The sequence below is a fragment of the Camelus dromedarius genome, chromosome 2, assembly GCF_036321535.1.
Source record: "Camelus dromedarius isolate mCamDro1 chromosome 2, mCamDro1.pat, whole genome shotgun sequence".
Lineage (NCBI taxonomy): Eukaryota > Metazoa > Chordata > Mammalia > Artiodactyla > Camelidae > Camelus > Camelus dromedarius.
The window spans coordinates 21,198,702-21,224,015 of record NC_087437.1 but is presented as its reverse complement, the minus strand read 5'-3'; the positions used below and the strand labels follow the sequence as shown (position 1 = coordinate 21,224,015).

At 41.8% G+C, this 25,314-nt stretch overlaps 1 protein-coding gene across 1 annotated transcript in view; it reads right to left on the bottom strand.

The window, feature by feature from the left end:
* Positions 1 to 19,197: 19,197 nt before the first annotated feature.
* Positions 19,198 to 25,314, bottom strand: part of GRK7 (G protein-coupled receptor kinase 7) — a 33,935-nt gene continuing 27,818 nt past the window's right edge. Inside the window, exon 4 of the mRNA XM_031446103.2 lies at positions 19,198 to 19,534. Within this exon, the coding sequence (XP_031301963.1) occupies positions 19,198 to 19,534 (337 nt within the window). The remainder of the gene's footprint in view (positions 19,535 to 25,314) is intronic.

Below are 25,314 nucleotides of genomic sequence, written 5' to 3'. Positions count from 1 at the left end.
GCACGGAAGCCCAAGCTTCCAAGAGGCTAGGGGTAGAAAAAGAGAGTTTCCTTGCCAGTCCCCACACGTTCAAGTCATCCTACCAAGGTCCCAGAGATCATAGAGCAGAGATGAGCTGTCTCTGCTGTGCCTTGTCTGGTTTCCTGACCCTCAGAACCATACGATATAATAATGCTGACATGTTGTTTTAAGCCTCTAAGTTTTGGAATTGTTTGTTACACAACAATTAGTAGCCAGAAAACTACTGGTAAATATTTGAGTTGTTTCCAGTTTCTGGCTATTATGAACAAAGTGGCTATGAACATTCTTGTATGCGTCTTTTGTAGATATAAACCCCCATTTCTCTTGGGTATATGCACCATCACCAGTTTTTCCCTCTTTCTTGGATGCTTCCCATCAATAGGCAAGCATGCTGCAATTTCTCCCATTTAAAAAAAAAGAGGGAAATGTTCTGAACCCCAGCTACTGCCCCCTTTCTTTGCTCCCTTTAAAGCAAAACTTGAGTTTTCTACACTTTCTGTCTTCACTTCTCTTCCCTTGCATCCACTCCAGACATGCTTTTATCTCCTTGGCTCCACAGAAAGAGCTCTTGTCAATGTCCCCAGGGCCCTTATGCTCCCAAATCCACTGGGCATTTCTTAGTCCTCATTCTCACTAAACTTTCTCAGGAGCATAGGACACACAGGATCCCTCTCTCCTTGCTGTCATACGTTCTTTGTCTGCCTTCTAGACTCCGTTCTTAGTTCTTCTTCCACTTTTCTGCCCATTCCTCTTTAGCCTCATCATTCCAAATCGCTGAAGACTGACATTTCCCCAAGCTCTAGCCATACTCAGTAGATGTCACACCCAATCTCAAGGCCTTAAATACCATCCGTTTGCTACTGACTTCCAAATTCATACCTCCAGCCTGGACCTCTCCCCTGACCTGTATTCAACTGCCCACTCGTATGACCTCATCTCTTACCTCTCTTCCCCTCACCTTCCCATGTTATAGATTCGCTGGTCCCTTGCTTTCTCAGGAACTTCCAAATGCAATTACACTTAGACCCTTTGGTTTTGCTGTTTCTGCTCTCTGAAATGCTCTTTCCTAGATCTGTGCATAGCTGGCCCCATATCTTTCAGGACTGAATGAGTGAACAAATGAATGAATGATTTGAAAGATGTATTTTATAACTTTAACAATATTCTGTTACTAGCATCTATTTTTTTAGCCTATATCTTGAATATAAAGATGAAAAGAGTGACTTCAATCAAGCAGCTATTCAGGGGATTTTTGATCTTCAAGACACCAAATAGCTAGGTTGATGGCCATTTTTATCTGCAGGGTGTTTTGGATCAGAAATAGACTAGAATATTTAAATCAGACATCATTAGGGGAGGGTATAGCTCAGTGGTAGAGCTCATGCTTAGCATGCACGAGGTTCAGGGTTCAATCCCCAGTACTGTCATTAAGTAAACAAACAAACAGACAAACAAACCTAATTATCTCCCCCCTAAAAAAAAACAAAATTTTTTTAATTAGACATCATTAGATCTCATACTTCTTGTTTTCTCATTTATAAAAGGAATATAACTTGGAATTTTCTACCAGTCTTGCCAAATCATCACCCTGAGTCACTGAATCTCATTTGGATACTGCCCATTTGGCAGATGTTTGTACATGTGTGTGTGTGTGTGTGTGTGTGTGTGTGTGTGTGTGTGTGCATGCGTGTGTGTGTGTGTCACTGAATCTCATTTGGATACTGCCCATTTGGCAGATGTTTGTACGTGTGTATGTGTGTGTGCGCGTGCATGCATGTGTGTGCGTGTGTGTGTATGTAGAAGGGAAAAGACAGCATCAAGTACTTCACTTTACGATTTGGTATAATCAATTAACCTCCTTCTGGTTCCACTAAATCAGGAGGAAGCTCAAGGAAAGAACAAGAGCTAAAAGTCAACCAGATATTTCATTAAAAAGTCTGCTTTCCTTAGAGGTAGAGACCATTCAGCCTTTACAGTGTATCCCTTTGTAGCCCCAAAGAAGACAGGCATTTACCAGGCTGCCACTTAGCTAGCATGGTAGATTGTGTGTAAAAATTGAGCTCCCACATCCTTTAAGGAGACTGGAGACCTTTTCAGTGAGATGTTTAATACAACACAAAGATATAAAAAATAGTACAACAAATGCCCAGGAACCTACTATCCTTTATTAATGCAGGTAAAATCCCTTGTGCCCTACCCACAATGAACAAATTACAGGATAGAACTTGCTTCCAGTGACTTGTTTACATGGCTAATTAAAGCCAAATTGACAAGGAAAAGATTCAATGCACCATACATCCAGAAATATTAACTGGATGGGAAAGGACATCTGATCCTTGCAGGGACATCTTATCCTTGCAGGGGTGTTTAGAAGAGAAGATTAAGGTGAGTCATGATGGGAGGAGGGGTGGTGTATAAATACTTAGATTGCTCTTATGTGGGAGAGCGGGCGAATTTCTGCATCGTTCCAGAGTGACTAGCCCAGTTTTATGCAGGGCTCGATGTTGGATGCTGTCCAGCACCAGCATGCTTGCCTTAACACACAGGCAACTTCTGAACAGTTTTTTAAATTTTTTCAGCCCCCAGTTCATTAACTCATTTTTCATCTGGGGCTTGGAAGCTGGCTTTCAAACCTGACCCTTGGTCCAACCTTCGATCTAGCAACTTCTTCCTTCATCAAGACTGCATTTTCTCCCTAGAATGCTGCCTCCAGCTCTCTGGGTAAGTAGCTTGCTGGGTTTGCCAGGACTCACCAGTAGGACTTGGACATTTGAAGAGAAACTGAGGCCAAGGAATTCAAGTTGCAGAGGGCAGGTCTCAGCCCCATGAAGTGAAGGAGGCTGTCCTTCACCCTATCACTGAGCATGAGCAAGCAATGGCTGGAGGGCCGCCTCTCCAGATGGAGCAAAGGAAGCTGTGAAGGGGTTGAAGGCCAACACCTGTTCCAAATCTAATCTCCCAAGGGCCCAAGAACTGACAATACAAAGTGGTCTAGAACCAGCCAAGGATATGGCTTTTTATGTTGATGTCCATTTTATATTCCAGAAAATGACAGTGTTCCAGATCTAACCTTTCTGAGTCTGTTTCTTGAGCTGTAAAACTCGGGAAAATAAAAATACTATACCCCTGGGGTTACTGTGAGAATTAAAAGATGTTTGTTTTGTACATTGTAAAGTGCTTGAAAATATAAATAGGTCTGGATGGAAACAGACCAAACTGTTGACAGCAGTTGTCTCCAAGGAGTGGTCCTGAATAAAAATCTTTGAATTTTTTTCTATGAGGATGTATTAATTTTGCAATAAAAAATTAATATTTTAAAATATTACATGTAGTATATACTGATTCTGTAATTATATATGAATCCACAGATATGTTTCTATGAAAATACATCTCCTTTCAGTCTTTTTCCCCTTTGGGGATGATACATTATAATGTGAGTTAACATCATTTCAAGCTATTAAACATTCTTTGATAACATTCCTATAAGGATGTACAGAGATTTTTTATTTTAACTAGTTCCTTATTGTGGCTGTCTGGGTTGACTCCAGTTTTTCCATATTATAAGCAATATTGTGATGAATATTCTTGTGTCTATTTCTGATTATTCCCTTAGAATGGCTTCCTAGAAGCAGAACTGTCAGGTCAAAGGGAAAGCATACTTTTCAGCCTTCTGATTCTCATTACCAAAAGCCCTCTAGAAAGATGGTACCAATTACGTTTCTGCCAGCAGTGGACTGTCGAAAAAAAATTTAAGTCTGGCGTACTGAAACAATGAAAATTTAAAATAAACAACAGCAGTTGGATGGTTTCTCTGTCAGGTGATCCAGGAAACTTTGAGCTGAGGAGGGAGCTTCGTGGGTCGGTTCAGGCCCTGTAGGAAAGACTTACTCTGCTTAAAGCCTTGTCATCCATAAACTACTTTAAGCCCCCCCCCCCCCATGTTTCATCTCCCCAATGAGAAGCCTGTTGGATCAGATACACTCCCTCTCCTCTTAGCATCTGCAGGAGAGTAGACACTCTCTCCAGCTCATCCAGGCCCACCTTCTCTGAGCCAAGTTGATAGAGTGAACTGATGGCCCGGCCAGCCTGGCCAGCTTCCTAGAATGAGCCCCTTTGCTGCTGGTCTCACTGTCCTCCTATCCCCCCAACCCCCAAATTATTCGAAAACTGGCTGTGGATCAGGCCCTGCATGGGAGTAGCCCAGCCCTTTCCCCTCCTCTTGTGCAGAAGTGGGTCCCCACAACCCTGCTTGAGGTTTTTGTGAACCTGGGTGCAGCCCCACCAGCAGTACTAACATGCTCAGCGCTTTCTCCCCTATTTTCCCCCAAGACCTGGAGGAAATGAATAGGAATTCTTTTCATGCTTGTAAGTATTTTTTGTTGTTGTTGCTTTGTTATCAGAAGTCCAATCTGAAGCAGAAAGGAAGGGAGGCCTCCGGAAAGTCTTTGACCTCTTATTTCTGCAATAGCTTTTGGTTCCCAGCTTGTACGGTAATGCTTTGACATTTCCAAGCTAAACAGCAGACGATGTGGTAGGAGTGGGGAGGTATGTGTTGGGGAGAAAGTATTTCTGGACAGTGGAGAGATAGAAGACACCTGTGGATTAGTGAAAAAGACCCCTGGACTCAATAAACTAGGGATCTTCACAGTATTATTCATCATAGCCCCAAGGTGGAAGAATCACCATGTCTATTCACAATAGAGTAGATAAACAAATTGTGGTATATTCATGCAACAGAATACTATATAGCAATGAAAAAGAACAAATCCATTCACACAGAACATGGGTGGCTCTCACAAACATAATGTTGGGTGAAAGAAGCCTGACCCAGAAGGATACATATCTTATGACCCCATTTATATAAACTTCAATAACCGGTGAAATGTAACTATAGTGTTTAGGAATGCCTATCGGGCAATACACCATTAGGAAAAACAAAGGAGTGATTTCCATAAAAGTCAGGATAGTAGTTACCTCTGGTAGAAGACAGGGTTATTGGGAAGGGGCATGAGGGGGCTTCTGGGTACTGAGGATGAGCTATTTCTCTCTTCTTTTATTGAGATATAGTTGAGATATACAATACTATATGCTTCAGGTGTACAACTTAGTGATTCGCAATTTTTAAATATATGTTCCATTTATAGTTATTATAAAATATTGGCTCTCTTCCCCATGTTGTACAAATATTCCTTGAAGCTGATTTATGATGATGAGCTATTTCTTGAGCTGGGAGGTAGTAATTAGATGGATTTTCACTTTATAATAATTCATTAAACTCACATTCTATGCTTTGTTCATTTTTAGGTATGTGTGTTTTTTTCACAATTTAAAAAGTATGTCTGTGTTTTTGTGTCTGTGGTTTAGAAAGATTAAGGGTCAGTATTTTCTGGAGTCAATCACTAGTTGATGCAAACATTCTCTGTCTCTGATGTGCCTCGGAGGACCCCTCTGAGCCCACACCTGTTAGACCGCCCTGGTGAAGGAAAATTAGGACTGTGTGACAGTGCAGAAAAAGAAGACCAGCCAACTACTGAGTCACAAAGCTGTTTACATACTTACCTATTTTACCTTCTCAAAGACTGGAGCAGCAGAAGTCACAAAAGAATCCTTTTGTTTAAAAGGTGGAGGATATCTATTACAAAGATAGTGATTGCAGTTCAACAGCCTGGAGTCAAAGCGTGTCCAGGCCTGAGAGATCTGTAAAGCCGAGCAGAATGCTTCCTTCTTCTAGGGCTTTGGGGAGGAATGAGTGAGCTACTTTGTAAAGTGCCTGATACATGGAGATAATAAATAGTAGAAATATTATCCTCACTTTACTCAAGAAGACACGGAGCCCGGGTCTGGCTGGGACTTGTCCAAGGTCACCAGCTGGCAAGGAAAGGACTAGAGATTCAAGCCTGAGTGTTTCTCTTTTGGAGGTCATGTCCCATCAACACACACACACACTCTGTGGGAGGTCAGGGGAGGGAACAGGTACCTGGGCTGGGTGGGAAGGCTTGTCACAGACGATGTGACTTTTGAGCTAACCTTTGAAAAGGAGGAGGGAGTTGTTAGGCCGAAGAATGAGCACAGACCAGCCGAGGAGGTATGAACGTTTGTAGAATCATAGGGAAATGGTGGGTGCATGGTGGGTGCACGAGTAAGTCATTGAACTTTCCTAAGTGTCAAGCTCTACATGCGTCGGGGTGAAGGTAAGGATAGCTGCGCTGCTTATTTCAAAGTGTTATTCCAAGGACTGAAGGAGAGTATACTTCAAGGCTCTTTATAAATCCTTCAGCATTATGCAAACTTAAGACTATGCATGGGTTTCTGCGCACGAGCCCGTGCATGTGTACCCTGGGGAAAATTAAAAACTTGGCTTATGTCTATGGGTAAAAGAAGAAATCAAGACCTTATTTTTTGCCCTGTAGAGACCACTCCCAAGCCCAGGGCACAGGAGAATAAAGAAAAATTCCTGTGAATACTAACCTGGAAGATACTTAGCACATCCAATTAAACCTAGTGTGTGTGTGTATATATATATATATATATATATATATATATATATATATACACATATATATACTGTTAGGTCATACATTGGTACTTAGAGTTTATTATTAATAAGCAAGGAATTGTTAACACACTTTCGGATGTCTAGTATCTGCTGGCAGCAAATTTAAGGAGCCAAGGATGAGCCCATCTTCTGGGAAAACTTTATGGACAAAGGACTGACTCCATTAGCAAAATCATTCACAATCTCCATTCATCTTGTGATCCTCTGAATGTGTTAATTGCTAACACTTTTTCTGTGCTTACTATGTCAGACACTTTTTATAAGTACTTTATATGATTTCTTACTATTAAATTAATAATTATAAACACATTGTTAATCATCACACAATCCTGTGTGAGATATGCTATTCTGCTCCCTCCATTTTAAGATGGAGAGTTTTTAGGTAACCTGACCAAGGTCAAATAGCTAGTAGGTGGAATTTGAACCTAGGCAGGTCTGATTCTAGAGTCCACATGCTTATCCAGTTCCTGCTACTATCTTTCAGCCTGGTTAATTTATCAATGACAGTGACCATTTACAAGAAGAGACTGATAATTTATCTTTTTCGAATTCAGCATAGACTCTCTACACTTCTTAAAGCCAAACTTTCATCACCAATTTTGAATTCGATGCAGCATATAGAATACAGGTGAGGGTCACCTGTATCTCTGAGAGGTGTTTCTGAATGTTTATTTACTTGTTCAAAGTTTTGAGAGTTTCAAAAAGTATAAAAATGGCTGACCCATGTTCAAGAACGTTGAGAAATCCTATCGAAACCACTGAGGAGAGAGGAAATGGACAGGACAGAAATGGAGCTCTGTGATGATGGTGAAGACGGAGGAAAGAGAAAGAGGACAGAACAGAGCCGGGGAATGATTCAGAGCCTGAGAGTGGCGGGCCCCACGTGAGCTGTAATCAACAGGCATAACTCCTGGTAACGCGGGATGTTGAAGACCGCATTGTACTCTTGGACGGAAACAATATTTAATTAATAACCATTAAGAGTTGCCAGAACAGCCCACCAGAACACGTAGATAGCTGAAGGCAATTTAGTTGGTTTGTCTGAGATATTTTCTATCCTGCTTTCTTAACACCCCTTTTAAAATTGCCTTCTAAGCTTCAGCCAGAAGTGGGTGAATTGGCAACTACCCCATGGCAAGTGAGCTGCGTGGCTGGCTCTGCTGATGCCCTGGAGAAAGTGGGGGTGTCCAGGCTCTCCGTCCCCCAGTTTGCAGCCCCTGACATCACTGAACCTGTGGACCATGACTCCTTTCTGCCACAGATGATTCAGATGTGCCCTACCTGGGTTGTGCTGCTGGCAGGCTTTGGCACCAGAGACAGAAGATTTAACTCAAAGTGAGGTTTTTCCTCCAGTAGGAAAAAAAAAAAGTTGGCAATTGACAGAACTAAGGAAACGAGCTGAGAAAAGGCCAGACAAAGAATAGTGGTCAGATGATTCATGAGGTGGGGCACTCCGCTCTAGGGAAAAAAAAAAAAATTATTATAAGATTGGAATCTGCTAGTGGTTGTCTTGTTCTTTAATGACCATGTTCTCCTTCAGAATTCTAAGTGTAGGTTAGGTCTGGAAGGGGGAAAAAGTTAAAATGAAGGACTTTTATTATAAGCCCGTCCCTTGCCTCTGCCTTCCCCTCCTGTGAGCACTGCGGACATGACCACGTTGTCAGCCCTGCGACTGAGTTGCGGCTGCCCCTTCCCTGGAATACGATTCACGCTGCCACCTTGGAAGACACAAGGTGGAAAGAGCTTTATAAATTTGGCCTTGGTTTGCTCCAAAGAGACCTGGGGATTATTTGCAGGTTACATGATTTCCAGGTCCAGTAACTTTTTCCTCTGCCATTGTGAGTACTTTCATTGTTTTAAGCAACTAATAGCCCAGGAGTGGCCAGGACTCTTTCTTTCTGACAGGAAAACCCCAGGAAGAGCTGTCAATTAGTAACCATTCACAAGGTACAGTTGCTGGGTGTCTGTCATTTCCAGAGTTACTGAAGAGCTTAAAGTCTGGACATCCAGCTCTAACTCGACTAAATCACACACATTGTCCCCTCAGGCTGTACCCTGAGATGGTTTGCTTTAAGAATAGGGGGTTTCTATCATCAATCAGAAAAGAAGTTTAAAAACCACGAAGTGCCATAAAAATCTTTCCCTTAGGAGGAGGTGAGCAGTGACAGGCATGAGGGTAGGTAAAGGTGAAGAGAAGTGGGGACAAGATTCCAGTTACACAGGTGTTCCTGGAAAATTGGGTGGAGACCAGCCTGGCCTGAAAGGAATTATTAGTCATTAAATTTCCCTTCCACGATTGAAAATAAGGGATGTGCTGATAATCTATGGTTCCTTTTGGGTTTTGGACGGTATTTGTCTGGATTGGAACCTAGGATCTTCAAAGTATTTGTTGTGGGTCCTTTGTCTAGCTGCTTCACCTCCTAGTGCCTTCTTAATTTAAATGTAAAATGAGGATAGAATGGTAGCAACTCTAAGGGATGGGGAGGGATCAGGTAATTAATTCATGAAAAGCGTATAGAGTTGGTGCTCAACAGATGTTAGCCATTATTATTAGGGCTACAACACTGTAGTAAGTATTCTGTAGCACAGAAATTCCAGAAAGTTTTTAGTTAGCTGTGCGAACTTTGGGGCTGAAGTTTCTCTTCAGTAAAATTAGGGAGTTGGATCAGATAAGGTCTATACTGGCTGTAAAGTTCTCGAATTACGTACTTTGTATTTTCCTAATGGAAATACTGAGACATGCATACAATTAGTACCTGTTCTTGACACATCTTAGCAACAGTCAGGCTGGGGACGTAGCTGGCCACCGAGCCTTTGATGCTACTAGATTTCTACTATCAGAAGATCACAGTCCATGGTTCATGGGAGTGCAACCTGGCATAATCTTACTAGAAGTTTATCCAAAGCCATAAAATTATGTATTCCCCAGAATTCCATTTCTAAGACTATATACTAGGACAATGATAAATAATAAATAAGGGTGCTGCAAGATAGCTACAAGGATATTTATTACAGGACTATTTATAATAAGGAAAAACTGAAAAAAGTATTGATAATCAGAAGAGAGGGTTGATTAAATTATGGCGCATCTGTGGAATGAAATGCAGTTGCAAAAGTGATTAACAAGGAATGTTTTGACATGGTAAGATGCTTCCAATATATTGTTAAATGGAAAACAAGTTATCAAATAATATATATACTATGACCCTAGAGTGATTAAAAACCAATCTGGTGGGTTGGGCATAGCTCAAGTGGTAGAGCACATGCTTAGCATGCACGAGGTCCTGGGTTCAATCCCCAGAACCTTCGTTTAAAAAAAAAGTTTCAGAAGGGAGAACTTACTGGTTAGGAGGGATTCTAATATCTTCTCAGTGATGTTCAGCAGCCCAGCAGCTCATAATTGTGGCTTTGGGGTCTTTGGGTTTAGGTCTGTAGCAGATACTTGGGGTGGTGTTTATGCCTTCAGGACAGAATTCGTATCAGAAGGAAGTCTTTCTGTGCAGGACACTTTTAACTCTGTGTGTTTTGTATTTTTGCAGATGAATGAATCATGTTTGCTTTAAGTCAGTGCGTATGGAAGAGGTGGCAGATCCCACTAACGTGAATAACTTCCAGCCCTCTTTAGCTTCATCATCTCTTTAATGAACCCTCACTGTGGCGTGATGATTCAAGCTCTCGGGACATTATGCAAATATTTTCTTATGAACTTATGGACCACTTAGCCCATTTCCCTCTCTCTGACTTCTTTTCCTGCCCTCTGGTTTTGGTGCCTGCACCTGGTTTTCATGTTCTCTTACTGTCCTCTGTCAGATGTTGGTAGCCTCCAATCCTCCGATCCAGCTTCCCCTGGGATTTCTCAGCCTCTGAGTCTAGTGAGTGCCTCCCATGAGCAGTGGCCTGTGACTGGAGCTGACTTCTCTCCTCTGGGCTTGCCTACCCCCTGCAAATGGAAGCAAAGCTTGGGGCAGACCTTGTGGGGTCCTGGACAGAGTCACAACCTAACAAGCCACCGTATGTCTCAGGGGGAATTCAGCCAAGTCCTGGTAAATGCTTAACAATCCGCTCTCCAGAAAAAAACAAACCTGATGTGTCAGATTTGCCAGTTTTCGTGATGCAGCTACACCCACTGTGGTCTAAGCCCGACTACCAAGGTGAGGTCATCCCGACCGCGGAGCTGGGAAGAGGTGCACATGCCACAGGGCCAGCGCAGGCACGTCCTCATGATACAATATTTCAATCGCCCTTGTCTTCCAAAACAAGGAAGAGCCAGTCAAGCACATTCTCGCTGGAATTTTTTCCAGAGAAAACCTTCCTCACACTCACATTCTCCCTGAGTTAGTCTGTGGCCAGGGGGATGATTAGAAGGAAGCTTTGATTTGGAATTGCCTTTTGCTCTTAGTCTCCCCAGTGGTCCTCCTTCCTCCTTGAGTGAGGAAGTGCTGGCTTAGAGTCACTTTTCCTGGCAAGACAGTCACCATGCAAGGGAGGAAAGGGGCTAAATACAGGCGATCTAGCCCTTGTGTGTCTCAAGTGTTAACAGGCGAGAGATTGCCAACTTAATGTAACATCCGAGGTGAATTAGCTGAGTTATCTGTGGCCATGACAGAAAAGGGTGGGAGACGTGAGCAGATAGAGTATGTCATTTAAGTGCTCAGAGAATCCAGATTTCAGTGAATGGTTTGTGCCCGCTTTTAAAATTCCTGTTCCTGAAGCAAATAGATGGATTTATTTCTCTTCCTTTCGGTGCCCCTACACAAACCAGGGTGGGACACGGTCAGTGACACAAGGACCAAAGGTGGACTCTGGGAAGGGGAGGCAGGGTGACAGAGGGACAGATAGTCCACAAACTGCGTGAATTGATCACTCAACCGTGACAGGAAGGGTGGCCGACAGAGTCATGAAGTAATAACAAGCCTGAGAACTCCACATGCCTGGACCGAGCTCTGCCCTGCAGGATCTGCTGTGCGGTTTTACGGGCCCAGCCCCGAACACAAGCAAGCAGAGGTGAGGGCCGGAGGGCACCCCTGGGAAGTGAGGCACAGACAAGGCATCGGAATGTTTGGTTGAGCCGCTGTTTCACCATTGTCTGCCTCGTTACCAGTTATGACATGTGCCAGGGCAGGCTTTCCCCTTCATTCCACTGGCATTTGTTAAAACAACACACACCAAGACCCGATCTGGATGTGTCTTTTGGCCTGCCTGTAACTTTCCACTTTGAGACATAGTGAAGCGCTTACACGTCTTGATTTCACAGCTTTGATACCGACTAACAGAGATATCCAGCCAAAGGGGGACACCTTCAGGACAGGTGTGGTCTGTCTTGGGCCATATTCCTACAAGGCCCAGCACGTGATAAGCCCGAAATTAGAATCTGTTGTATGAGTGAATGAAGATGATTGTTTTTGAAGATGCAAAGAAATAGAGAAATGTAGTTTCAAAAGGACTTTTCTAAGTGTCTACACCTGAGCTGGCTGGTGCACAGGCCCAGACTTACAGGGAGCAAAGTAAAAGGTCTAAGGCGCAGAATAGAAGGAGGCACTCAATTCTGGTTTTGTGCAAGTTCAGAGGCTGTGCTTCCTTGCGTGATCCTGAGAGCAAGTGCCGTCTTAAAGGTCCTAAACCCTGTGCTGCAGCTGACTCGCTCACCTCACTCTCGTCCTGGCCCTGCTAGTCCATTTAGGGCCAACAAAATATATTTCTTAAAATTCTCTCCTCCTTGGGCTCTGTCCACTAACTCGTGCCCTGAGTCCCATAGGAGATATTTCAGGGAATAGGGAGGGATGGGGGCAGTTCCTACCTAGGAAACCAGTGACCCCCAGGCAAGAGCTACCAGGTACACCTGGGTTTACTCAAAACTTACAGTGTACTTGGGTAAGTCTGCTAACCTCTGAAGCTTGTCTTCTTCCTTGATAAAATGCAGGTAATAATACCCACTTCACTGACGAGTGTGCGCATTGGGAGTAACACACAAGAAGTGCTGAGGGCAGCACTCCACACATGGTAGGTGCTCAATAAACGGGAGCTTTTATTGTGTCATTATTAGTGGTGATGCTGGTGCCGCTGCCCAGCCAGCTCTTAGGTGAGACAGAGCACACATGTGGGCTTGTCGAAAAAAATTCATAGCAGCTGTGGAGGAGGACAGACCCAACAGGTGTGTAACCCAGGCAGCGCTCTGACTGTGTGCCAGGTGTGGTGCTGGGGGTTCTCCTGCATTTTCTTTCATCCTGGCCACTGACGATTCTTATTCGATGATGTGTACTTGTGGACAAGAGATATGTTTTTATATAAGTATGTCCCATGCAACATTTGGGACATACTTATACTAGAAAAAATGAATTGGAAAAAAATTAATGAATTTCTGCAATTTAAATTTTACAGGACATTCTGCATTTGCATTGGCAAACCTCGGAGGGGACTCATTAGTTCAGGGACTCTGAGATGCTGGGTGTGCCTCTGGAATGCATGTTTGCACGGATGGCCCTGGCTCAGCAGACGGCACTACCAGCCGGTGAATTTCTGAAGCTGTCTTTGGTTCTTGTGGCTCCTGGGTTTCTCCTCCCTGCCTCTTCTTCCCTGAGGCTTCTCCTGCTGCATGTAGGAATGGTGGGCATGGCAGGAATGCACATCCAGCTGGCCGTGCAGATGGGAGAGTCAGGGTAAGGCGAATAGGTTTAAAAATAGAGAAGAGTCAGCTGGCCCCATGTACCTCAACCAAACTTCCTGGGAAATGCCAGGGGCTTTCTGGGCTCACCCCTACTCCCACCAGCCCTCTGGTTAGGGCTCTGCTCTTTGCTGTGTGTTTCATGAGAGAACAAAAAGAGAGATAGCTCTTGCTGAGAACTTTATCTCATGGAAGCAGAATTTTTAAAATAGGCCCAGGTTCCCTGACGGCCTTGTGACATTCTGTGTTGTGTTAATGGATAATCCTCAAAATAAGAAAAAGCCAGAAAGAGAAAGAAAAATACCATATGATATCATTCATACGTGGAATCTTAAAAAAAAAGAAAAAAGAAAAAAGGACACTATGAACTCATCTACAAAACAGAAACAGACTCTCAAACATAGTAAACAATCTTATGGTTACCAGGGAAAGGGGGTAGGAAGGGATAAATTTGGGAGGTTGAGATTTACAAATGTTAGCCACTATATATAAAAATAGATTTAAAAAGTTTCTTCAGTATAGCACAGGGAACTATGTTCAACATCTTGTAATAACCTTTAATAAAAAATATGAAAATGAATATATGTATGTATATGTGTGACTGGGACATTGTGCTGTACACCAGAAACTGACACATTGTAACTGACTGTACTTCATTAAAAAAAAAAAAAACCGTGACTGTTATACAGAAACAAAAATGAACACATGTTAAAGACTTTATTTAAGTCTTTAATGAGGAAACTGGCATTACAACCAATTCAAAGAAGTAATAAAACCCACACATTTATATGAGGTAAAGGAATGTTGAAATGAATGAGTGGACATAAAATTGGCTTGAGGGACTGTTATAGGCTGAATTGTGTCTCCCCAAATCCATGTGTTAAGTCCTAACCCCCCAGGTACCTTGGGGTACCTGTGACTGTATTTGGAGTTAAGGTCTTTAAAGACGTAATCAAGTTAAAATAAGATCATTAGGATGGGCCTTAATCCAGTATAACTGCTGTCCTTGGAAGGAGAAGAAATTAGGACAGAGATCACAGAAGGAGGACGTGAGGCAGAAGAAGGTGGTCATCTAGAAATCAAGGACAGAGGCCTCAAAAGAAACCAGCCCCAAGGACACCTGGATCTAGCTTCCAGAACTGAGATAAATTTCTGTTGTGTAAGCCACCCTGTCCATAGAATTTTGTTATCATGGCCCTAAGAAACTAATACAGTGGGGATGGGTCATTTAAATATTTATAGACAAGAATTATTTTATATCTCAGTTAGTTACCTATAATCTACAGAGCTGTAAAAAGCTCTGTTAGAATCAGATAACCCAGTCAGTTTAATCATGAGACTTACGACTATAAGCAGTAAAGCTGAGGGTCAATCCAGCTCCACTGCCTGTTTTTGTAATTAAAGCTTTATTGGCACACAGACATATTCAGTCCTTTCCATTGTCTAAGGCTACTTTCCCACCACAAAGGCAGAGTTAAATTGTTGCATCTACACAGTCTAAAATATTTACTGCATTGTCCTTTTTTTTTTTTTTTTTTTTTAGTTGTTTGGTAAAAACTTCACCACCAACCAGCCACAGTTCATGGTCTGGATTGTGGAACCACTAATTCGGCTCAACCTTAGGCACCAACTGCTGGCTCTGTCCAGGGAGAATCTGCCGGCTCAGACCAGGAGCCCTAGACTTACTCCGCCCCACCCCCATCCTTTCAGCTGGGGAGGGCGTCTTTGGGGGTTGGTTTTGGCCAGATCCAGCTTGGGCACACATCCAGATCCAATTAGGACAGTTCCTGCCTTGCTTTAAATGATATAGTTTTTGTTGATTCTGAAAAGAAAGATATGTTCAGTGCAGAAAACTTAGGAAAAAATGGAAAGAACAAAATTTATCTCTACCCAGAGAGATATAAAGGTTTACTGATGCACAAGGGGAACAAAAGCACTTTCCAATCTAAAAATTTTAAAGAGGCAAAACCCAGCATATCTTCCCAAACTGAAATGGGCCTGGTGCATGGCGGGCACCAATATTTATTGAAAGAATAGTTAAACCTAAATAACTACAATTATTTTTCCTAGATGATCCAAAAAATTTAACAAGTCTTTTTAAAATTTTTTTTTGATAATCAAATGGCTAATATGGTCAGTCTTCCAGCCCCTTCCCCCCTAAATATTCTTGTACCTATTTTTTCCTTTATCATATTTTTTCCTTTTAGGGCTTATAACTGCCAAGAACAACCATTCAAGAAGCAAGGATTATAGGGGGAGGGTATAGCTCAGTGGTAGGGTGCATGCCTAGCATGCATGTGGTCCTGGGTTCAATCCCAGTACCTCCATTAAAAATAAACAAACCTAATTACTTCCCCCTAATAAATAAATAAATGAAAGATAAAAAAAGAAGCAAGGATTATATATTTTCACTATTTCCATCATGTTTTACTGCCCAATTTACTTAAGTTAAACTGCCCTAATGATAAATACAACATAATAATGATCTTTAAAAACTGATCTGGTACTCACTCATGATTTCAAATGTGTAATTCCTAAGAAGCAAAGTTAATATTCAGTTTTTTTCACTTCCATGCCTGGTCACCTAAATGAAAAACACCTTAAATTTGATACTCAACATAAACAATTGAGAATATTTTTTAACACTTTGTGGCTTGCAGTCCCAAAGTCAATAATTCACCACTGTTTCCTTTCAAAACATCATCCATACCTTCTGCTTTGCAAGGCACTTCTAAGCCCCTTCAAGAAGTTTATGAAATCCATCTCCTTCTTAAAGAAACAAATATTTCAAATAATCCCTAACAAGCTAGAAGAGTGAAAATGACTTCTCCCTGGTTCTTCTTTGTCTAAATACTTCACTCATACATGTCTTGGTTTCCCCTGATGTTTTTATTATGTTTATAGAATTTTTCTCTAAAAACATAATCTCATTTTAACTTTCTAAAAATCAGTAAGCATCATCTCTTTACAAAAATCACTTCTTTCCTTTGATGAAATATCTGGTTGCATCTTTTTTTTTTAATGGAGTTATGGGGTTTGAACACAGGACCGCTCTACCACTGAGCTATATCTTCCCCCCATTTTTTAAGTGGAGGTACCTGGTATTGAACCCAGGACCTCATGCGTGCTAAGTGTGTGCTCTATCACTGAGCTGTACCCTCCCTCAAGTTTGCGTCTTATTTAGGTCTCGAATCCGACCACAACCTGCACAGATCCTTCTGCATTGGCTTATTTCTCTCCATTTCCAATATTTAATCTCCGCGCTGAAGTCTGAACCTCACCTGCCCTGCCCTGATAGAGATGAATCTCTTTCCCTCTGACTTGGCTCAGGTGGATCCCGACCTGGCATAGGATGAGAAAGAGGCCTGGGATGGGCCCCCATGTCTCCACTTATTCCAATTCGATTTTTCTTTTGCTCTGCATAAAAAATTTCCTTCTCAACCACTCCCCAGGAACCAGCTGTCTTGCTTCTCTCACTTCCTCTGAAAGTTTTAATGAAGGTGACTGGGTTCAACTCTTAATAGTTTGTCCTTCGACCTAGAGTCATTTGACCTGCTGCCACTTACTTACCATAGTCTTCAATTTATTTTGCCTAGTCACGCACTATTTGCTTCCTATACACTATTTCTGGTCTTCACAACAACCCTGCAAAGCTGTGTGACCTTGGGCAAGCTATAAAAGCATCTCTGAGCATCAGTTTCCTCTTTTAAAATGTGAATAATTACACCCACAGGAGTCTGCATTCTACACTACGCCACAGGGACTTTCACAGATGGTTGTCTTGTTTCTCTATTGTGTCCTCAACACCACTCAGTATAGGGCTCAATGTATAGTTAGAGCTCAACACATACATACTTGGTGACTGTTTGAATAAAATTTTCTTATTCAATTGTTTTCCTGAGTTACTTCTAAAACATGAAAACAGAAATTTGTATATTTAAAATTTATCAAAGGTAGTTGGCATTCTCATGAAAGAACCAATGCAAGAAAGAAAACGTCACTTTTTAAATGTCTAATGTTTATAAAGTTAAATCCTGAGGCCTCTACTCTTGGAATACTCTGGTTAATTGGATTTCTGTTAACTGTTGATTCTTTTTTTGTTAAATAGACTCAGAAATTTTATCAATTTTTGAGCTATTTTCTTGCCTTAGGAAAAAGAACCTGCTAGACACACCTGAATTCTGCTTTGGTGACTCAGGACTCTGCAATATTTATTTCCAGGGTGGGGTTTGGAGCACCCCGAGCTCACTGAGGATGGAGGAGGAGCAGGGGGGTGAGTGGCATGTGCACTAACCCAGGACTCAACTCCAACGGAGTGTCTTACGCCTTGTTTCAGATACGGGTGACGCTGTCTTATAGCTGAGGATTGTTGGTAGCTGGATCCCAGCTGACCAACTTTATTTTATTTATTTATTTTTTGGCCAGTGTTTTTGTAACTCTTGTCAAGGATTAAAACTTTTTGAGTAAGTTCAGCCAGGTTTCTCACCATTGGGACAAGTGAGATTTCCTTACGTACACATGTATCTTTTTAAAATACATATATATAATCACCCTAGATTTATATTTGTGTCATCTCTCTCTCTCTCTCGTCAGCCTTAAAATTCTCACTTTGGCTGTGCTTTTGAGAAGTGCTAACCCTACAATAAGGTGCTGGCTGGGCAGCCACCTGAAATGAGGGCCACTGTTTGTTCAAATCATATTTCTTGAAATAGCCAAGAATACTACTTCCCAAGATAGGTGTGAGGAACTAAAGTGTGCAAAGACAAGGAAATCTACAAGATGAATACAGATTATCTTCAGTTTCATTGGCACTACAATTGCCAAAATTACATTTTTAGGATATTTGAAAAGTTGCTATCAAAATGTATGACTGGAGTTTTGAGCAACCAAACAAGGTCCCATGTGTAATAACATTTACATCTACATGGTCATGGTTCCCAAACTTTGCTGCACGTTGGAACCACCTAGGGAGTTTTGAAAATCTAAGTGCCCAGGTTCTATCCCAGACCAATTAAAGTCTGGGGGTGGGAGTCACACATTAGTATTTTGAAAGATCCCTAGGTGATTCCAAAGTTCATCAAAGTTTGGGAACCAATGGCATATGGAATTACATGGCTAAGCAGTTTGTAGAATGTTATTTAAAGGACTCAACATACAGAATACTTTAATCCACAGACCTCATGTCTGTTTACACGCTGTTTAATATGCTGCAACATTATAATGGTAGAATATTTCAAAAATATGAAAAAGAGACTTTCAGTAAATTAAAAATTAATTTGTAATCTGAAATATTGCCAAAATATTACAATCCACTCCTTTTTGGGGGGGGGGGGTAGAATATCAGGAATATTTATTTCCAGCTTCAAAATCCTTTTTATAAGTACAGAAGCAGAAGACATAGTGAAAGATGAAGGGAATAAAAGATATAAACAGAGAAAAACTAAAATGATTATTTACTAAGAATTGCAAATGCTCATTTTCTGAGTACACCACAAAGTTCCATTCTCTGTTCCTAGGACTTTGCGTAATTTTCAGGAACACAATGGTGAGGGCTCATGCTTTTAGTTTATCAAAATAAATCTGAGCATTCCTTTTCCTAGCTTTCAGTGAAAACTGAGACTTTACTCTTCTTTATGAAGGAAGAAAGAAAGAAAGAGAGAGAGAGAGGAACAAGGGAAGGAAGGCAGGAAAGAGAGGAAAGAAGGAAAGAAAAGGAAGGAAGGAAGGAAGGAAGGGGAAAAGGAAGAGAAAAAAAAAAAGGAGAGAGAGAAGAAGGAAGGAGGAAGGAAGGAAAGAAAACACATCCTACTATTGAGCTTGCCTGTCCTTTGAGCTGTTCTCTGGTTGAAATGCCCCTCCTGATTGATCGGTCCTCAGTCAACAAATTTTTGTGGGTTAGGATTCAAGGATTACACATGTCAGCCGAGACTCCTACTGCCTGTCTGGTGGAGAGAACAACTTACAATAACAAACATACACCAGACTTGGATGAATTACCCTCCCCACAACCTGCGGGCCTGTTGGGGTCGTTCAATTCTTCAAACAGTCCTGTTTCTATAATCTCTTCCTGCCACGCAATGGGAACGGCGCCTGTTGCAAATCTTTGGAAGAACTGCTTATCTTTGTCATCGAATTCAACTCCTCGAACCTCAGAGAAATCTTCAATTTCACCGATGTCTTTGGCATAAACCACTGAAGGGTCTGGCACAAATGGAGGTTCAATGAGGCCAGCTTCCAGGCGAGGAAAGTTGATGGTTTTGAAGAAATGGTGTTTCCTGGGATCATCAGACTTTTCTCTGGGAAGAGAGGGGATGGTCAGCCTAAGACACAGTAATAAACCAAAACAGGAGATGTTCTAGCAACACAAAGTGTGTGGCACTCTTTTCCTATGTTTCATTTTTAATTGCAAAGACGATATAAGTGAAAAAATAATTTAGAAAAATAACTTTAAAAATCACCCACAATTCGACCATTCACAGACAGTAGCATTTTCATTGCTTGCAGACAGCCTTCACCTGCAGATGTAATTTTTGAATAGCCAAGCAGTTGACATGAATTTTATTCTTGGTGTTTCATGGAAACACCAGCAAAATTCAATAGGGCCAGCATATATTTGCCTGCAACTTCCAGTCACTGCCTCTTGCTCTGTCCTTCAGGGTCACACAAAGCAAGTTAAGCATGTCTCTTCTCATCTGACCACCACTCACATTTTAAAAGATAGCAGTTGTATCTCCTCACTCTTCATATGACATAATTTCTAGGAGCCCCACCTACCTCTCCCAACGGCCACAATAATCTTTAAAGTCCTTTAGAAAATTCATTCATAATATTTAGCAGCATGAATGAGCATACCTTCAGTGCTCAAGACTATGGTTATTTGTTACCAAACCCTCCTTCCCTATGCTAGAAATTTTTCTAGTATTTGACTTAAAATAAGGGGGGAAAATGTGTGTTTCCAATTGTGTAACCTCTTGTATTAGTTATCTATTGCTGTGTAACAGATTGGCCCAACATTTAGTGGCTTAAAGCAACAAACATTGACTATCTCACAGTTTCTGTGGGGCAAGAATCTAGACTTGGCTTAACTGGGTGCCTCTGCATCAGGGAATCTAGTGACGTCACAGTAAAGCTATTGGTAGGGGCTGTGGTCTCATCTAAAGGTTCAACTGGGTGAGGGGAGGTCAGCGGTGGGGGAATCTGCTTTCAAGCTCACTCATGATTATTGGCAAGCTTCCATCCCTCACCATGTGAGCCTCTTCATAGGGTTGCTGTATACCATTGTTAACAATCTTTCCTCAGGACAAATGGTCTTAGTGAGAGAGACAGAGAGAGAGAATGTGAGCTCAAGACAGAAGACAGTATTTTTATTACCTAATCTTGGAAATGACATCTCATTACTTCTGCCATTTTCTATTAGTTAGAAGCAAGTCAATAAGTCCAGCCCATCCTTGAGAGGTTACTCAAGGGCATGCATGCCAGGAGATGGGGATCTTTGGGGACCATATTAGGGGTGGCCTACCACACTCTTCTCTTGGTTCCTCTTAAGTCCAGTTTTTAAAGAAAAAAAAAAGAGCTCAGTTTTGTGGCATCAGATTCAAATGATTTTTTTCCCCTTTTTCTTTTATATGAGAAGATATGCTGGTCTGTCTGAGAAATGTCTTTCTTTTGGAAGAAGTCAATTTCTGTCATGAGTCAATCTTAATAAAACTAATCACATTCATGGTCTTCCCTTTTACATTTTCACTCCATTTATCAAAAAAAAAAAACTTTTAGGAAAAGAACTGAGAACTTCTCACACATAACCCCTTCAGAGACTCCCCACCACGTCTGATGGTTGCTGCAGCAGACTCTGCCCAGGAAGATGACTGGAGTCTAAACACAATAATGACATTGCCAATAACAGTAGTGAAAATAGGTAGCATTTATTCAGAGCCTACTCCTGGCTAACACAACATTAAGCTCTTCACTTACTTTATCACAGTTAACCATCACCACAACCCCATCTGTCTTTTAACTGTATTTTTTAATCTCTTTATACTTGCTTTTGCTTTTATAAATAGCTGTGCATCTGAGAAAGCCAGAAAATACAGGTGAATTTTTCAAAGGAAAAAATTGTAGTCAAATGTTATTATGGAAAAGAGAAACTCAGTTGAAGGTGTCTGATGTCCAGCCATTCCCCAGTGGTTGTTCTGGATTGAAGCCCAGCCTTATCCAGAAAGACCCATCCAGGATTCCTTGGACTTGCCCCACTATAACCCCGCTGAAAAGACAGGTATGGAAAGCTGCATCATCATAAGATACTACAGGGTATCTCTTTTCTCCCCAAACCCACTGAGTCTCCATCAATTAAAAGAAAGGAAGATGTAGGCTTGCCATCTACCAGAACCTACTGACCAATTTCTGTGTGATTCACAGCCTGGAGAGTAAGAGCCTTGACGGAGGGTTACTGAGATAAATTGAAGCTTCAAGGATGGATTTTTTTTTAAAGTCGGATTTACTGAGGTATGATTTACACAGCAACACTTTAAAGTATCAGATAGATCCAAGGAATGGGGGTTGGTATCACATAGATTTTAAATGTGATAGAACAAGGATAGAGTGAAAATTCCACCCAAGGAGATCAGGAATGAACCCCAGGCCTGTATGTCTCAAGAGAACAAAGGAGTTGGAATGGGACTGGGTGCTGGGAGGAAGGAACTTGTACCACGTTGATGACCGCTGGCAGGCATGAACACCCTGTACCAGAGGCCAAGAGCGCACCTTTAAAGTCACTTTGAGCAGATCTAACGTGGACAAAGGAGAGTGCCTGGGGGTTCAGTAACCTTGGGGAACTTGCCAGGCCAGTCTTCACATCAAGATGCACTGTTCTCAACTAACATCTCAGCAACCAGGCTCCGATGGCCTTGGCTTGTCCATTAGGGATGGCCAACCACAGCCCTTCTGCAACTAGTCACAGAAGACAGGGAACGATGGGCCACTCAGAGGTTTTCTTTATGTTCTTCAACATCCCCACCTGGATGCCCCTGGAGGGCAGAGCCCACGCCTTATGCCCCTTTCTAATAAATGTCTGTGGTTGTTGATGCAGATCACTTGGCTCTTTTGCACTAGTTCTCAGTTCTGTAGTTAGAAATAGCACGAAGGTCATTTTACTGTTGAATTTTTCCCTGGCAGCTTTTTTGTTCAGGGCTCTTTTGGCCCGCCCTCGTGCAGTGCACTTTGGACAAATAGGAGAGGCCATCGGCGAAGGCAGCACCTTCTGTAATGGTTGGATCGGCAGCAGCAGGAAGACTTCTGCTTGCTGAACACATTTCAGAGCACTGACGGGGGCTCTTGTGTTACCGAACTCCATACAGAGATTACAGTGGGTCTTCTTATAACAGTCAATGAAGAAAAGATACCAGCTGCCCATACACGAGGGCCACAGTGTGGGATTTGCCAAGAACAATGGATTTTGGCAAACTGTGTGTTGGAGAAGCACTTAAGTCAGAGACTTGCATGGTTATTTGCCATTGTTCTGCTGCGTTGACTGATCAGAATAAACCCTGAAAAATACTTAAGCGGTCTTCGCCTTTTATTTTATTGGAAAACACCATAGTTGACCTTGTCTGGAGATCCCATAAGATGCTCAGAAAAGCTTCTGGCTTTCTCCACAAAATTCATTCACAAACTCGTAAAAGCAAAGGAGGAGATCATCTTCAGTGATGTCTAAAGAAGGAGAATAGTTTTTAACTGATTTCAAATGTTTGTGAATGCAACAGGGAGGGGCACTTGACCTCTGCTGTGTAACATGCTGTCTAGGCATTTGCTACACTTTGGAGGACGCGCACAAAATGATTCAAATGTTATCTCATTTGAATGAATGTTTAAAAACATACAAAGAGTTGAAATGAAAAAGTTGGAAGGTTTCCTGTTTCACCGAACAGCTGGTTTTTATATGCCTTCTCTCTAATGTTGTAAACAGTTTTATTCAAAACAGTCACAACATCAAATGCTTTAGCAAAAGGTTTTGCTGGATGGAGCAGCTTCGGGCCATGATCTGGTATTTTAAGGTGGCATTTTCCTGAAGAAGTTGGTCAATATTTCATTTTATAGACTCAAAGTGTGCTTATAAAGGACTGAGATAGATGTGTATTCAAACACACCAAGGGGGTGGTGTTCCCTTCAGGGAAGTTGTCTAAAGAGACCATTCGCTTCTTCCACTGCCTCGGCCACGGTTGGTACCGCCTCTGATACTCCCCGAGTGCACTTGAGAACAGGATGTTGGGGACGGTTAGTGGTCACCATCTCAAGCTCTCCTCTCCTTCCTGGGCAGACAGAAGGTAACACTAGCCAGCCCCTTGCCCTTAGGCAGGGCCTGAGGACGCATCTTGTCTGACAGAAGTGTGTCGGAAGTGATGTGCTTAGTGGGTCATTGCTGGACAAAGCCCTTCAGGTTTCTGCAGGCTCTTGTGTTGCCATAGCAACTGAAAGCCACCAGTTTCAATGGAACCTAAAGATGCAAGCAGCCTGTAGCTCTGAGTCACTGCTCAGAAGGGAGATATGCTGGAGGAACACTGGATCCATAAAGGACTTCGTGGGATTGAGAAGTAATCCTTTGGTTTTAAGCCGCCGAGACTTTGGGATTTGCTTGTTACCACCACATAGCCTATTCTGACCACACTAATACGACAAAGTTGGAATTTACATGAGAAAAGCCAGTTTCATGTTTTCCATCTGATAAATGTAGAACTCCACCTCGTTTCAAAAGACACATTTGTTTGGTTATCTGTCACGCTTGGGAAGTTACTATACATGAATTTTGTTTCGCTCCTTAAAAAAATCAGGTCAAAAATAAAAAGCTTGCCTCCATACACAAACATTGTGAGCTAAGGCAGCCCTGTTCTAGGGCCACACCTGGCAACTACTTGGAAGATTTGGAGTGACTTGGCTCCCTAAGTTCTGGTGTAATATTAAAAATCAGTCATATTATTTTATGGTGTATCTTTCATATTTGTATGTATTTTTAGATTTTGAAAATTCAGTCTAAGGAATTTAAGACACTCAAACTCATAGTTTAATCAAAATACTACCTGATATCACCTTTAGAGCAAATTAATAATAATTGCTATTACTTATTGAATGATTCCTAACATAACGTTATATGTAACTTTGCATACATTATATCTAAATCTCAAAATACTCCACCTGAATTAGTCAGAGTTCTTTAGAGAAACAGAAGCAAAAGGATGTTGAAGGGGTCCAGGATGTACAAGAGTGGTCTAACATTATTTTGAGCCGAAGGTATTTGAGAGTTAACAGGTGCCGGTTTTGAACTCCCTTTGTCTGCCTTTAAGATAAGCAGAGCCTTGGAAAATAACTGAACTCATAAATCCTCTCCCCAGGAGTTTCAGGAGTTTTGGAACCAGGAAAGATTGACTCTTATCACCAGTGACAGAAGTCAGCACCACACCTAAATAGACATTGTCAGAAAACTATCATATCTCTCATCTATTCTCCTAAGGGCCATTTATCTTTTCTAAAAGTCAACTGTTCTCCCATAACTGCCCTTCCCCCACCATTTCTAAGAAGTCATTTGTTTTCCTGTAAGTGATCTTCTCCCAGTCCCTTCCCCTATTAAGATGACATAAACCCCCAATTCTAACCACCTCCTAGTCACATTTTTCTGTGAACTCATTTGTGTGTACATTAATAAAAATCTATCTTTTCTCTTGCTAATTGTCTCTTGTGGGTTTAATTTTCAGGCCTCCATCCCTAAACCTAAGAGGGTGGAAGAAAATTTTTCCTCCCTGACAGTGTGTGTGTATGTATATGAGAGAGAGAGAGAAAGAGAAAGGTCTACGTGAAGGAATTGGCTCACAGGTTCATGGAGGTTTGGCAAACCCAAATTCTTCTAGGTAGGCTGTCCAGCTGGAGATCCAGGAAGAGTCACAGTTCAAGTCCAAAGGTGGTTGGCTGGCAGAATTCCCTCTTCTCCCAGTCTTTTTCTGTTAAGGCCTTCATCTGACTGCACAAGGCCCAACCACATTATGAAGTATCACCTGCTTTACTCAAAGCCTACTCATTTACATGCTAGTCT